The 13573-nt window shown below is 43.5% G+C and overlaps 1 protein-coding gene across 1 annotated transcript in view; it reads right to left on the reverse strand.

Annotated features, from left to right (window-relative positions):
- The window catches only part of LOC307016566 (beta-1,4 N-acetylgalactosaminyltransferase 2-like), a 35784-nt gene that overhangs the window by 19012 nt on the left and 3199 nt on the right, over nucleotides 1-13573 (reverse strand). The window contains exons 2-3 of the mRNA XM_079645708.1: nucleotides 3509-3645; nucleotides 436-576 (exon numbers count right to left, since the gene is read on the reverse strand). Coding sequence (XP_079501834.1) covers nucleotides 436-576; nucleotides 3509-3645 — 278 coding nt within the window. The remainder of the gene's footprint in view (nucleotides 1-435; nucleotides 577-3508; nucleotides 3646-13573) is intronic.

The raw sequence follows: 13573 nt of genomic DNA on the forward strand, positions 1-13573 counted from the left end.
TAGAAGGGGGTGTTCAGAGGCTTTGGATAATTAACTTTTGGAAGAAAATAAGTGAAATGAATTGTAAGTTTAGTGAGTACATTATCAATATAACGTCCTATAAATGTTCATTTTTGATGATTGATGAAAGGTTACTTAAACATTTTTTTCTTAATGTTCTAAAATAGTTTGGGCCCCCTTGGTGAGGGTGTGTGGGGTGGCCAATAGGGTGGCCAGGATTCAGCTGGGGGGTGGCCGTGGCCACTCCCAGCCACCCCCCAGCTCTGCCACTGCACTCTGGTACTTTTACTAGAAGATCTGAGTACTTCTTCCTCCTCCGACAGGAAGAGTCAGGGAGTAGAGATTACGAAAGATTAAGAAGAGCACGCATTAAAAAGTGTGTTGAGGTTAAAGAGCCGCTGAACAACAAGTCAACGGAAAGCAGCCGCTCCCTACCTGGCTTTGTGTTGTTGCAACTCCTTTGCTCTGCGTTTTAGCAGCTCCTCTGAATCCGGAGGCAAGAAGTCTTTGAGTTGCGCTGAACCTGGAGAACAGGTGCATGCCGTCTCTGAGGGAAGTTGATTCCTGGCTAGCACCCTGTAAGGTTAGGGGTTACATGGAAGACCTGAGGTTAACATCTGGTTTGACTTCTGCGCCATATTCCTAATCCCTCCCTCCTTCCCTCCTTCCCTCCATCCCTTCATCCCTTCCTCCCTTCATCCTTTCATCCACTGCCTTTATCCCTTCCTACATTTCCCTCATCTCTTTCTGCATCCATTCGTCCCACCCTCCTTCCCTCCATCCTTTCAGCCATTCATCTCTCATTTCCTTCACCCCTTCCGTCCTTCATCCCTCACTCCCTTCCTACATTCCCTTCTCCCATAATCCCTTCAAACCTTTACCCTTCCTTGTTTCATATCTTTCTCCCTACATGTACATCCTTTATCCATCTATCCTTCCTTTGCTAAATTCCTTTATCTATTGTTCTCGCCCTACATCCCTTCAACCATTTATCCCTTCCTCTCTTCGTCCCTCGCTCCCTTCATTCCTCTCTTCGTCCCTCGCTCCCTTCCTACCTCCCTTTATTCATTCTTCCCTTCCCTCTTTCATCCCTTCCACCCTTCACAGACAGTAAAACCTGTAAGAGGGGGAAGTAGCTCTTAATAATAATAATAATAATAATAATATGCATAATGCGAGGAAAGCCTACATTGGGACAAAGTGTCTCTAATCTTTTCGACATAGCTAACATTAGCAGTCCAGGGGCCTCATGTATAAAGGGATATACGCTCAATGTTTCTACGCAATGTTTGCGATTTATAAAATACTAACTTGACGGGAAAACGTGCGGTCCTCCACGCAAACTCTAACCCATGCGTACACACTAAGCACAAAAACGGGAGAGACGAGAAACTGCGACACCGTTAGCAGAAGGAAGAATGGAGAGAAATATGTGGAAATAATACCATAAATAAAATGTTACCTCTCATTTATTATATATGAAGAATTCATTTTCAAACATTGATTAAAGCCAATCTTAAAATGATTAAACAAACGCCTGTTTGAGACTCCTCAGTGCACACAAACACATAACTGGGAGAAATAAATAAATACGGATATGTTATTTAAAACCACCTGGAATATGTTGTGTTAATGTTATGAAATGTTTTCTCATAAATGATGCGGTAAGCAGGAGGACAGAATTACGTCCAAACTGACGCCGTGTTGCTTTTCTATAGGTTTTAGATACGAGCATGGTTTATATACTAACACGTTTAATCGTGTTTTAGGCCGTTTGCTAAGACCTGATAAGTCGCTCGTAAAACACAGGAGGTATGGAAACTAAGAACACCATATGTGGTAAATTGTATAGCTAATATAACACAACACATTAGTTGTATTTCCTTTAACTGGTGGATATAGAGTTGCTCCGGGGGGCTGCAGTGGATATGCTGCGCACAGCTGATCGACAGCTGGGACAAAAACCACCAGAAACATAATTCAGATCCAGTCGTCATGACTCCACTCCGGAGGGATCCCCCGATCATTTCTCACAGTTTCTCATCAAGGGGGGGGGTCTCCTGTCCCCGGTACAAACACGCTGCCTGAGGAAGGCTATGTGTATTTTTTTTGTCATGAACCTTTTTCGGACCACTTATTTATTTATTTATTTTGGTGACGATCCGACCTCCATGCTGCTACTCTGGTTCAAACTGCATCCACCAAACAATATGATTTATCTCGACCTCCCAAAAATAACCAAAATCTGACACGGTGTGAGATGTTTTTTTAGCTGTTCTGTCGTCATTTCCTGCGATCTTCTCCATGCAGTCAGTCAGAATGAATGAATGAATGAAAGGGCGTTTCTTTGACTATTTATAGGCAAATATGGGCGTTACGTGAAGCCCGCAAAAGCTGCACCGCATTTCGAGTCGGTTGTGATTTATAAAGGGAAACCGGCGTAGGAAGTGCCGTACGCACTTTCCTCGCCGGTACGCCTACGCAATGTTTGGTGAATCGGAAAATGTCGGAACATTTCTGTACCTATTCTTTGGATTTCTACTACGTACAGTAAGCAAACTTCCCACGTCAATCCTACGCACGGCGTAATAAATGAGGCCCCCAGATGCTAACCATGCATGTCTCTATTGTGATTAAAAGGTGAGAACTACTGTAAATTAGTGATGTCATGGATCATGTGACAACAGGACCAGGGCTGTAGTGCTGCCGGAGCGCTCCGGCACAAATACTGCAGTACCCATGAGGAGCCGTACACGTGCCCCAGTTTTTGCGTGGCTGTGTCTTTAGTTGAAAGCCCAGTGGCGTCTGTTCATCTGTCATACTGATCATACAATAACGCCATCGAAAATAATATGCTACATTAGAGTACAAGCACTTCTGGGTCTCTGTGTGTCATTCAAGCTCGGCTGTGTGTGTGTGGCACGAGCGCACTTTGTGTGAGTGCGCTAGTGAGCGAGAGAGAGAGCGCACCGGTGCTGGGGATTGTTGATGTTAGCATCTGGTTAGCTAGCTATGCTAACGGATATAAGGAGCTGTTTCCACAACATCTCCAGTCAGACTGAAAGACTCTGATAACTACAGCTCAGTGAGGTAAGTACTCTGAGTGTTTACATAGTTAACTTTAGTCTAAGTCAGCGTATCTCAAACTGGTGGGGCGCAGATATGTGAAAGGTGGGTCACGAATGGACGCGATGAACGGGAGATTATTATTTATTTTTAAATACATCTTTTGGACCTCAGGCCGGAAACGAACCTGGGTCCTCGCGGGCGGTAGTGGACTGTTACAGCTGGAGACTCGCAACGGGTGTTTGCGGCGGCGCTGTGAAAGTCCACGGCCCACCTATGCCAGAGCCAGCGGCCCACCGAAGGCATCAGCCCACAAACGGCAGCGGCCCACCGGGAAAAGTCCTGAATCTCCCGATGGCCAATCCGAGCCTGCTCACACACACTGAACTGAAACCCAAATCATTCACAGACATAAAAACACACACAGCATTGGATACTTTACCTCTTTTTATTTTGTGAGGGAAGTGGGATGGCTTCAGGATCTCCAACATTTCCATTTAAAAACAGATATAAGAGAACACACACCAACACACACCCAAGAGTAGCAGTCTGAAGTGTTGCTGCTTTACCAAGAGCCATCTGTAGAGAAACAAAAAGACAGATCATTAACCAAGAAGCAATTGATTCATTTATGACTTTCCTTCACTCACTGTACGGAGGCTCAGTCACTGGTACATGTTCATCTACAAAGCCATGCTGGGTCAACTACCACCTTATATCTGCTCACTGATCTCACAGAGAGTGGCAAGTAGCTATTGCCTGATATCCCATGATGTGTTTTTATTACATGTGCCAAGTGCTAGGACTGTTTTAGGCACTAAAGCTTTTATGTGTGCAGCTCCTCTAGCTTGGAACAGTCTGAAAAACAAATTGAAACTGAGCATTTTGGTTCCCCTGCATCATTTTAAAGCTTGGATAGATGAAAGGTTATTAGATATCTGTCATTGTGAATAGGTTGCTAATGTATACCCCTGTAATGATGTTGTATTGATGTCCTTTTTGTTTTCTGTTGTTTTTATTTGTAACCAACAGGTCTTGAAAAAGAGATCGTTGATCTCAATGGGATTTTTCAACTGGTTAAATAAAGGCTACAAACAAACAAAGCATTCATGATTCCTGAACTCTGAGAATGGAGCAACACAAAGGTTCAGTGAGAGGAACGTGTGATGCCAGTAAACAAGAAGCAGGTCAACTATCCACGTCAGCAGGACACTTGCTAACTTCCCTAACCCAGACAAAGCAGAAGAGCACTGAGGCGCCTGATGTGACAGGAACACCAAGAAAGTGTCATCACTGGATAAAAGGACATTATAGTTGACTGTAGTATAAAAGAAACCTTTATTCAGTGTTTTTCCTACGGTATAATACAGTTGAATAATATAGTGCAATGTGAGGGTGTGAACACGGTGAGATCAGTGTTTCCATCAGAATGTGTGTAACATCACGTGGTTAAAAAAACAAGGCCTGACATTAAGAGTGTTCATGTCTAACTAAAAGGCACCTTTAGTAGGTTCAGGTAAACTATTCCTCACAATATCTGAAGTTAATGAGGTACGAAGTTACGGTTACGAGTAAAAACTCCCCTCTCACGTGCTGGAAAACTAACAAGGTCATGTGTCGCTTAATGTAGTGACCATGGACACCTGTAAGGAAGCGTAACATATAAGTTCATATTCGGGTTCTTTACCAGCCTTCACCTCGGTCAACCAACAAGAAGATGAGCAGCTCCTCTGTCTTGGAACGGTCTGCAAATTAAATGGAAACACAGCTGGTGCCACTAAATGTTTTTAAAGCTCTGTTGGATGCTACACAATCGGATGCTGTTGGTACCTGTTCATGTGGATAGTTATTTCTATATACTCCGTTCAAACATCAAAACGTTCAGCTCGGTCGGGAATCGATGGCTATTACTTTTCTCATTCATAACTTTCATAACTCCAGAGATACATCCCATAATACATCACATTTTTAACATTGAAGTCAATGGAGAAACTCTTCAGACTTCAACAATCTTCATGCGACTTCAACTGCTAACTGCTCCTTCATACTTTCACTCAGACACCTCATTCCAACTTTAAAATGTTACACATCTTTCTGACATAATTCGTGTAAAACAACTTTTAAATCTGATTCTTACTTTTAGAGATATTAAACATTGTTCAAACCTTGTTTTAGAGGTTTTCTTCAGATTTTAACATTAACTAGAGTGCGTGATGTCACAGCTAGAGTGGAGGAAATCTTGAAATGTGCATTCATATATTTTTTTTAAACTGCCATAATTCCCAAACCCTACATTCCTGAGACATAATTTTTCATGACAAATGTAGGAAAACATCTCATAGCTTGAAAAATAAAAAATAATTAAGCAAAATAATTAAACAAAATGCCTCTTGAGGGCATGAAGTGACAAAAACTTTCAACATGTCTCCATTAAAGCCAATTGTCATTTCAGGCTGATATTTCCTCACGGTAGCAGCCGCACACCTTTAGTTAAACTGCCAAAAAGGTCACATTATTAACCCGAAACTACACAAAAAGTACACTTCAGATGCTCCGGGTCCTTGAGATGCTTCACGCTTTGAAATTTCACCGATATCTGTTACGGTTCTTCAACAAAACGCTCACATGTAAGAGGTTTATCTCTCATTCAGAACAATGGAAAGGCTCTCCTCTCACGGCCCGTCCACACAGCAGCTTTAAAAAAATCTCTGCCCATTGACTTTGGGGTGACGTCACTTTGCCTCGCTTTTCGCTGAACTGCATTGTGGGGAAGCAAAGCGAAGATTTCCAGGATTTCCACGATTTTCAGGATTCAAAAGTTGAGCAATGTTCAACTTTTGAAGCTGAGGTAGAAGCGTCAGCCAATCAAATCCTGTTTATGCAAATCTGACAGTACAAGCGCTAGCCAATCAAACCGCGTGCAAGCTGGGAGAGCCAGACCGCAGTTCATTTTCTATATCCCTGAACATGGAGGAGAAATGAGTTATTACGGTAGCAAATCACCCGGTTCTTTACGGCCAGTCGCTAATAACTTACCGGGATACAAACCGGAGGAACCAGGCATGGAGGGAGGGGGCAGGGACAGTGGGGGAAACTGGTAGGCTTTCACCTGTTTGGGGATTTTATATCCAGTTTACTTCATTTAAACATTGCTATTGAGCATAGACAGTATCTTTAGCCAGCATGGAATGTAGCAGAACATAGCACCATAGACATTCATCTCATACATGTTCATCAGAGCCCTTCCCGCTGACACTCTACCTCTGCCACATCATGCATCACATTAATGCACACAATGTCATACTCCTTTCTGCACATATTCTGATTTCACATTTCTTAGTTTATATGCAAAGATGCATTCAAAGCATTCTATTTCCATGTAAATTACTGCTTTATTTAATTGTTATCTTATTGCAATTTAACTGTATTTTATTACGGTGTAAAACATTTTGTGTTTTATATTAGATTTCTTGTTTTTTATATATGCACCATGACATCAAGTCAAATTCCTAGTATGTGCGAACCTACCTGGCAATAAACCTGATTCTGATTTTGATTCTGATAAAGTGTGACATGTAAAACCTTTTATTCAATTGACAGTGATAAAGGGATTTGGTTTTCATTAATGGAGGAATAACTTTTGCAAATTAACGAAATTAACTGTATTCTTTCATTTCATTTTATTAGACGAAGTGTGCAGAAAGAAATGGAAGACACTGAGGCAGTGGCGGTTCTACGGGGTGGCACGGGGTGGCAGCTGCCACCTCAGAAAAATGCCTTGCCACCCCAGCTGCCACCCCATTTGGCAGCTTTGTTTTGAAAGAAAAGTTGTGGCTCATCGGACATTTATGAGAGAAAATCTCTAATGTCCGAGTGCAAGTGAATGCAGCACAAGACGCGAGCCTTGTAACCCCTCCCCCCCCCCTGGCGCGAGCTTGGAAATATGATTGGCGGCGATTTCATTTGAACGGGAGGACAGCGCAAAACGAGAAGCATTTCGGATACAAGTAGACAGAAGGAATGAGGTATTTGCGGTCAGGGTATGGCTGGGGTAGGCTACAGCCATACCAATGAATGGCTTAGCCCCCACCATGAACAATGATGTTAAAGTAAGCAAAATAAAGTCCGCCAACTCGCGCGGAGTAAATCACAAAGACAGCAGTTAGTAAGATTGATTTCAGTAGCCACTTGTCTGGAAATACCGAAGACTAGAAACGGTTTTGAAAACTTTTGTCACGTAGTGATCGTCTTCTCAATAGAACATCTTTGATAATGTCTTCTGGCCAATCAGAATCAAGATAACAGCGTGGTGTTGTTGCAGGAAGTCCCGACGGAGAATACTTTTGCTGTTGTACATCTCGATATACATCGGTACAACTATAAGACCCCACGGTTTGATGATTGATAGGTGTGTGGGCTGTCTTTCATTTTGACACACAGAACAATGGGGGCTATCCACCCTTATCCACAAAGTAAAGTAATTCACACAGCCTCTCCCTCTTCTCTCTGTGAGGAGCAGCAGGTTCAGCTTTCAGAACAAAGTAACAAAAAAATAAAATGGCATTCATTTTTTTAAATACGTCGTGTAGTAATATATATTTATTTATTTTTATTCTTAAGAGAGTACCAGAATGTGTATTTGATGTTAGTATTTCAAAAAATCTCCTGGGGGACAATCCCCCCAGACCCCCCTGCAGGGGTTGGGTTTTCAACTCTTTGACCTGTGGGGAAATTGCAGGATTGGCTCCAGGTCGCCCTTTTTATTTACTACAAGACAAATGTGCCTTTTTATTTCATACAGTTCAATTTGGATTGAGACAGGGAAATAATCTAAACCTCACGCGTGGCGTTTCACTGTCAAGGGGAGCGTGTATGTAATTACATTGCAAATACTGACTTGAGCCCCCCCACTGTATGGGTTAGCCCTACCATAGATTACCCAACACAGATACTCTGGAGCCGCAACTGTTTGCGGTCTACTATGACAGAGAAGAGCCTGTCAAGTTTGGCTGTACTCAGCATTGAATCAAACGCACCATAGCTTTAAATCTTAATTAGTCTGTGAGGCGTCTTGCTGATCAAGATGGTAATCGCCACATTCAGCTGTTAATATAGGCATGCCAACTTGATGCTCTGCTCACGGATGAGTCGATGAGAATAATAAACTATGTAAGATGATGACCTTTCATGTGTAAATATATGTTCCTTCTTTGTGGGGGTCTGCCCCCAAAAAACAGTTTCAAGTCCTGAGAAAGTCAATTAAGACGGTGTTTAAAACTACACTGCCCAGCCAACAGAAAGTAACCACTTTGATTTAACTAGGCCAGCAGGTAAGGGCTTTCCACTGGATCATAACTTCAGCGATGTTTATGTTTTAGCTGAACACACGTTTTTTTTAACACTAACTGATGCAGTTAGTCACTTCTTTAATGTTTGTTCTTTCTGATGTAAAGTCAAGGTTGTAACTGTTTGCAAGGAAGTTGTGCGGCGCTGAACTGTTCCTTTGATTCTTTTGATTTATGATAGTAATTACTTGTCTTTCAAATTTGAAGGAGGGTGAGCAAGCATCTTGAGGAACATTCATCATTAACTCCTCCAAAAAATATAGTTGATTTAATAATAACGCTGAATATGTGAATCATAACAGTGATTGACAGCTGATAGGAATAATATGATTGTTAATATGATCATATTCATACAGACACACATCGATGAGACAGTTAATGTACTTATTGCAGCAGTCTGCATATGTGGTACCCCTGCTGGTCTAAGAGTTAAACCAACTCATTCAGTTCAAATTCATAAAATGACGTGTGCCACCTTATATATTTATATTTAAGGCTTTACTGATGTGCCACAATAATGTCACCAAATGTTATTGAGTTAAAATATCAATATTGTGGATTTCCAAGTTAACATGGATTGATATGACTGCGATTAAATCAGCATATACTTCTGCCAGGGGATGCCACCCCTCAAATTATCCTGCCACCCTCTTGCCACCCCAGCAGGGTCTTCAGGGGGATATGAGCCCTGGCGTCTCACGGCAGTCAGGAGTTTTTTTAACCCATTCATGATTGACCGTGAGACTTCCAGCAATGTCTCCCGGCAAACCCTGCCTCCACCCACCCTGGTGCAAGAGGAAGAGAGCCAGGTGGCAGTCAGCCAGCCAGCAGAGGAGACAGGACAGGAGGAGGCGAGTGTTGCGTTCCGGGGGAAATGGAAAAGGAAAAGGGAGATGTCCTCCTTTCAGCAAAGTTTGCTGTCTGCCGTCGTTCCTATTCTGGCAATGCCGCCACCACCAACCCCACCACCACCACCACCACCCCCACCAGTGGAGGTGGAGGAGGACGAGGACCTGTCGTTCTTCAAGAGTCTCTTGCCCACCATGAGACTGATGTCGAGAGCGAAGAGGTTAAGAGTCAGATTTGACATTCCCAAGGTGGTTTTAGAGGCAGACCAGGAGGAACATGGATTACTGATACTGATCCACATGACATGTTCTACACTCATCACACACTTCACTCACAACATCACATAAATACAAGTGATTTAAAGTATGGCTATTGTGTCTTCACTTGTTCATGTGCTTTGTCAGTTGCAACATACCAGAAGCTTCATGTGTGTGGATATATAATGTGCTGTCTTCTGTAATTGTTCAGGTGAAAGCCTGTTGAAGTGGTTTATCAGTAAAAACAGGGCTGAAGGAAAAAGCTTGTTAGTCATATCATAATATCAATTCAAGAAACATGTTTATTAGGAATGTTTGATTTTTAAAGAAAATATGGGAGGCTCTAAAAAGAGCCATGGTGACCCTACACCACGTTCTGCTGCCATGGCACTGCACCCCCCTCATTGAAATAGGAGATGAAGGTCTCCCGCAGTTGGATGGCTCTGCGTGTGGTATTGTTGGAGCCCATCCTCGGTGCATCACGCAGGGTTGGAGTAGCTGGAGCTTCACCCGTGGACTCCTCGACAGGTGTGCGTGATGTCCTTCCTATCGACTTCCTGTGGAGGAATCTGTGCAACACACAGGTGGCCTTCACACACAGGTGGCCTTCACACACAGGTGGCCTTCACACACAGGTGGCCTTCACACACAACTCTGTTACCTCCGGGCTGGTGGTGATGACACGCCTGAACATTCTCCACTGGAATGAGAGGATGCCAAACAGACATTCAACCACCAACCTGGCCCGGCTGAGGCGGGAGTTGAACATCCTCTTGTCGCGTGTGAGCTGGCGTCCAGGGAATGGAGGAAGCAGGTTGTCAAGCAGTGGAAAAGCCTCATCTCCAACAAACACATGGGGAAGAAGGCCGAGCCGCTCTGCTCCTGGGATGACGGAGTCAGGTGGTAGCTGCAGACTGCCATCTTTGAGGCTCTCTCCAAAAGGCTCCCACTGTCACTGCTCCTTCCAAAGCCTCCAACATCCACTACCCTGAAGAGGTACTGGGCCTCCAGCCAGCAGTACCAAGGAGTGGGTGGACTTGTAGTTGAAGTAGAGGGACCCAGAATTAGCTGGAGCCTGGATCACCACGTGCTTCCCATCAATGGCACCAACGCAATTCGGAAAGTTCCAGCGCTCCTGGAACCCAGCAACGATGGCTCTCCAGTCCTCCGTCTGTGGTACCGGCATGGTCTCCTCAACCAGGGCGGTCCAGATGGAACCGGCAACCACCCTGACGATGACAGCCACGGTTATATAACCAACCCTATAGCTGAATGATATGGTCCTCTACGAGTCACCGGTTGCCTGAGAAAAAAATAATATACATGATTAAAAAATATATATATGTCAGACCCCACACACAGACACACACACAGAGATCCCCACACACAGACACACACACACACACACACACACACACACACACACACACACACACACACACACACACACACACAGAGATCCCCCCACACACACAGACCACACACACAGACACACACACACACACACACACACACACACACACACACACATACGCCATGTACACAGGGGAGCAATGCTGTGTTTACCTAGCTCTCTTAATTAATGTCATCCATCTGAACTAAAGAACAGACTTCAGTCATCATTCCTCCATGGCATGCATTCTCTCTCTTTCTCTACAGAGTCAGATTAAAGAAGTAGAAATACACCAAACGTACCGTAGGCAGATGGCGAGTCGCTCGGCGGGTCCGATTGACAGACGCATGGTGGTGTCCGCCTTTGAAATCAGTGGACCCACTTTCCGAGCAACTCGTCGAACACGTCTTTGCTCATCCTGAAGTACTGGTGAAACAGGAAGTCATCCAGACGGAGCTCCTGGACCAGAACGTGGTATTCTCCCCGTTTCAGACGTTTTCTGATCTCTACACACGTCATTAGCTCAAATACAAACACCTGTGTCACGGAACACGATGATGTCATCACTCCACCTGACAGGCTCAGAGCAGCAGACTCCAGATAGAGGTTAACGGTCCTGCCCTCAACAGCTCTACGTCAATTATGGGGTGTCATCATCATATGCCGTTTCCATGGAAACACATTCCTCGCCATAAAAGACGATGTCGCTTTAAATTAACTCCTATGAAAATGTTCACAAAGTGCTCAAACTTCACATGTGTGCTAACAGTCCAGCCGTGACGACATCTACGTGAGAGTTTTGAGATTTCTTCAGATGCCGTTGCCATGGCAACACAATGCTCGCCATGAAACACGGTTTTCTCCTAACTTCAGTGAAAATGCTCCAAACGGCCCAAAACTTCACAGGTTTGGTAACGATGCAGCCATCAACGCATCTAAGCGTATTATGGGGTGTAATCACATACAGTTGCCATGGAGACAGATCATTCGCCATCAAGTTAGTTCAGAAGTTTGCAGTTCAAATATTCTGCTGCTTTTCCAAGCCTTTAGACTTGTATTTTCTTGTTCTTATTTCACATTCAAGTCCCCTCTATTCATGAACCCTTTAAAGTAGTCAGCCAAGCCACTTACAGTATATACCAGGTGCGACTGTGGCTATGTCAGTTAATCTTTCAAATAGAAGGTTGTGTCGTAGCAGCTTTAAAATCAGCTGTGGTCTAGAGAGAATAATCAGTAAGGTAACAAACGTACAGCAACACAATATTCGTATTAAAAGCAATAAGGATCTTTTATAATTGCAAGTATGACGTCTCCTCTAAAAGAGCACGTCCTGTTCAGAGTGAAACAGGCTCTCTTTATAGGAGGACATCAAAGCAGATTTACATTACAACAACATTCTGGGAGGCCAGCTGAGACCCCCTCTGGCACAGTATGCAAAACCTTCACTCAATACAGAGCAACAGGGATACAGATAACACCTTATCCTAACTTCCTTCCCCTCATCCTCCCTGTAGTGTCATAAACCCCCCCTTGCACAAACATCAACGGTTTGACCTAATCAGTCAAACCGTTGATGTGACATTTTCAGAATACAGCAGTTTACATTTCATTAGGTTTACACTGTATTAAGCTTTAGTAACAGTATTTCCATCTCAGTTGCTTGTTTGATTCAAGCTCTTGTAGTCAATATGCCAAGGTATTTATCCCTAACATGTTATCATCTAACTAATGACACACACTCAGCGGATCTTTTTAAACGTTAGAAGTATTGCACATCTTTCAACATGACTCCTATAAGTCACTTTTAAAACCAGCGATGCGCTACAGTGTCAGCTTTTCTAAAATAGAAACTTCAATGTTCACATCTTTCAAAATGATTCACTCATCACTCCAACTGACATGCTCAGAGCAGCAGACTTCAGATGATGGTTAATGGTCCAGCCTTCAACATGTCTATGTGCCATTAGTGAGTTTTCCTCAAAAGCTGTTGCCATGGCAACGCATCCCTCGACGTAAAACACGATATTGCTGTAACTCCTATGAACATTTTCACAAAGTGCTCAAATGTGTGCTAACAGTCCAGCCGTGAAGACATCTACGTGACAGTTTTTAGATTTCTTCAAATGCCGTTGTCATGGCAACACAATGCTCAGAAATGGCCCAAAACTTCACAGGTTTGGGAATGATGCAGCCATCAACACATCTAAGCGTATTATGGGGTGCCATCAAATACCGTTGCCATGGTGACAGATCACTCGTCATGAAACACGATGCCGCTGTAAGTCCAATCTTCCCACAATCTTCACTTGTATATCACCGGTCCATGCCTCAACAGCTTTACGCCAAATCTGATATCCCACCATATGCCGTTTCCATGGAAACGCATCCCTCGCCATAAAACATGATGTCGCTATAAATCCTATGAAAATGTTCAAAAAGTGCTCAAACTTCACATGTGTGCTAACAGTCCAGCTGTGAAGACATCTACGGGACAGTTTTGAGATTTCTTCAAATGCCGTTGCCATGGCAACACCATGCTCACCATGAAACATGGTTTTCTCATAACTTCAGTGAAAATGTATGGGCTCAGAACAGTCTCATAATACACACATGCACACAGAAGGGTTCAAACTTGTATTTCATGATCCGCAAAAGGATTCACA

Source organism: Notothenia rossii (genome assembly GCF_949606895.1).
Source record: "Notothenia rossii genome assembly, chromosome: 8".
Classification (NCBI taxonomy): Eukaryota; Metazoa; Chordata; class Actinopteri; order Perciformes; family Nototheniidae; genus Notothenia; species Notothenia rossii.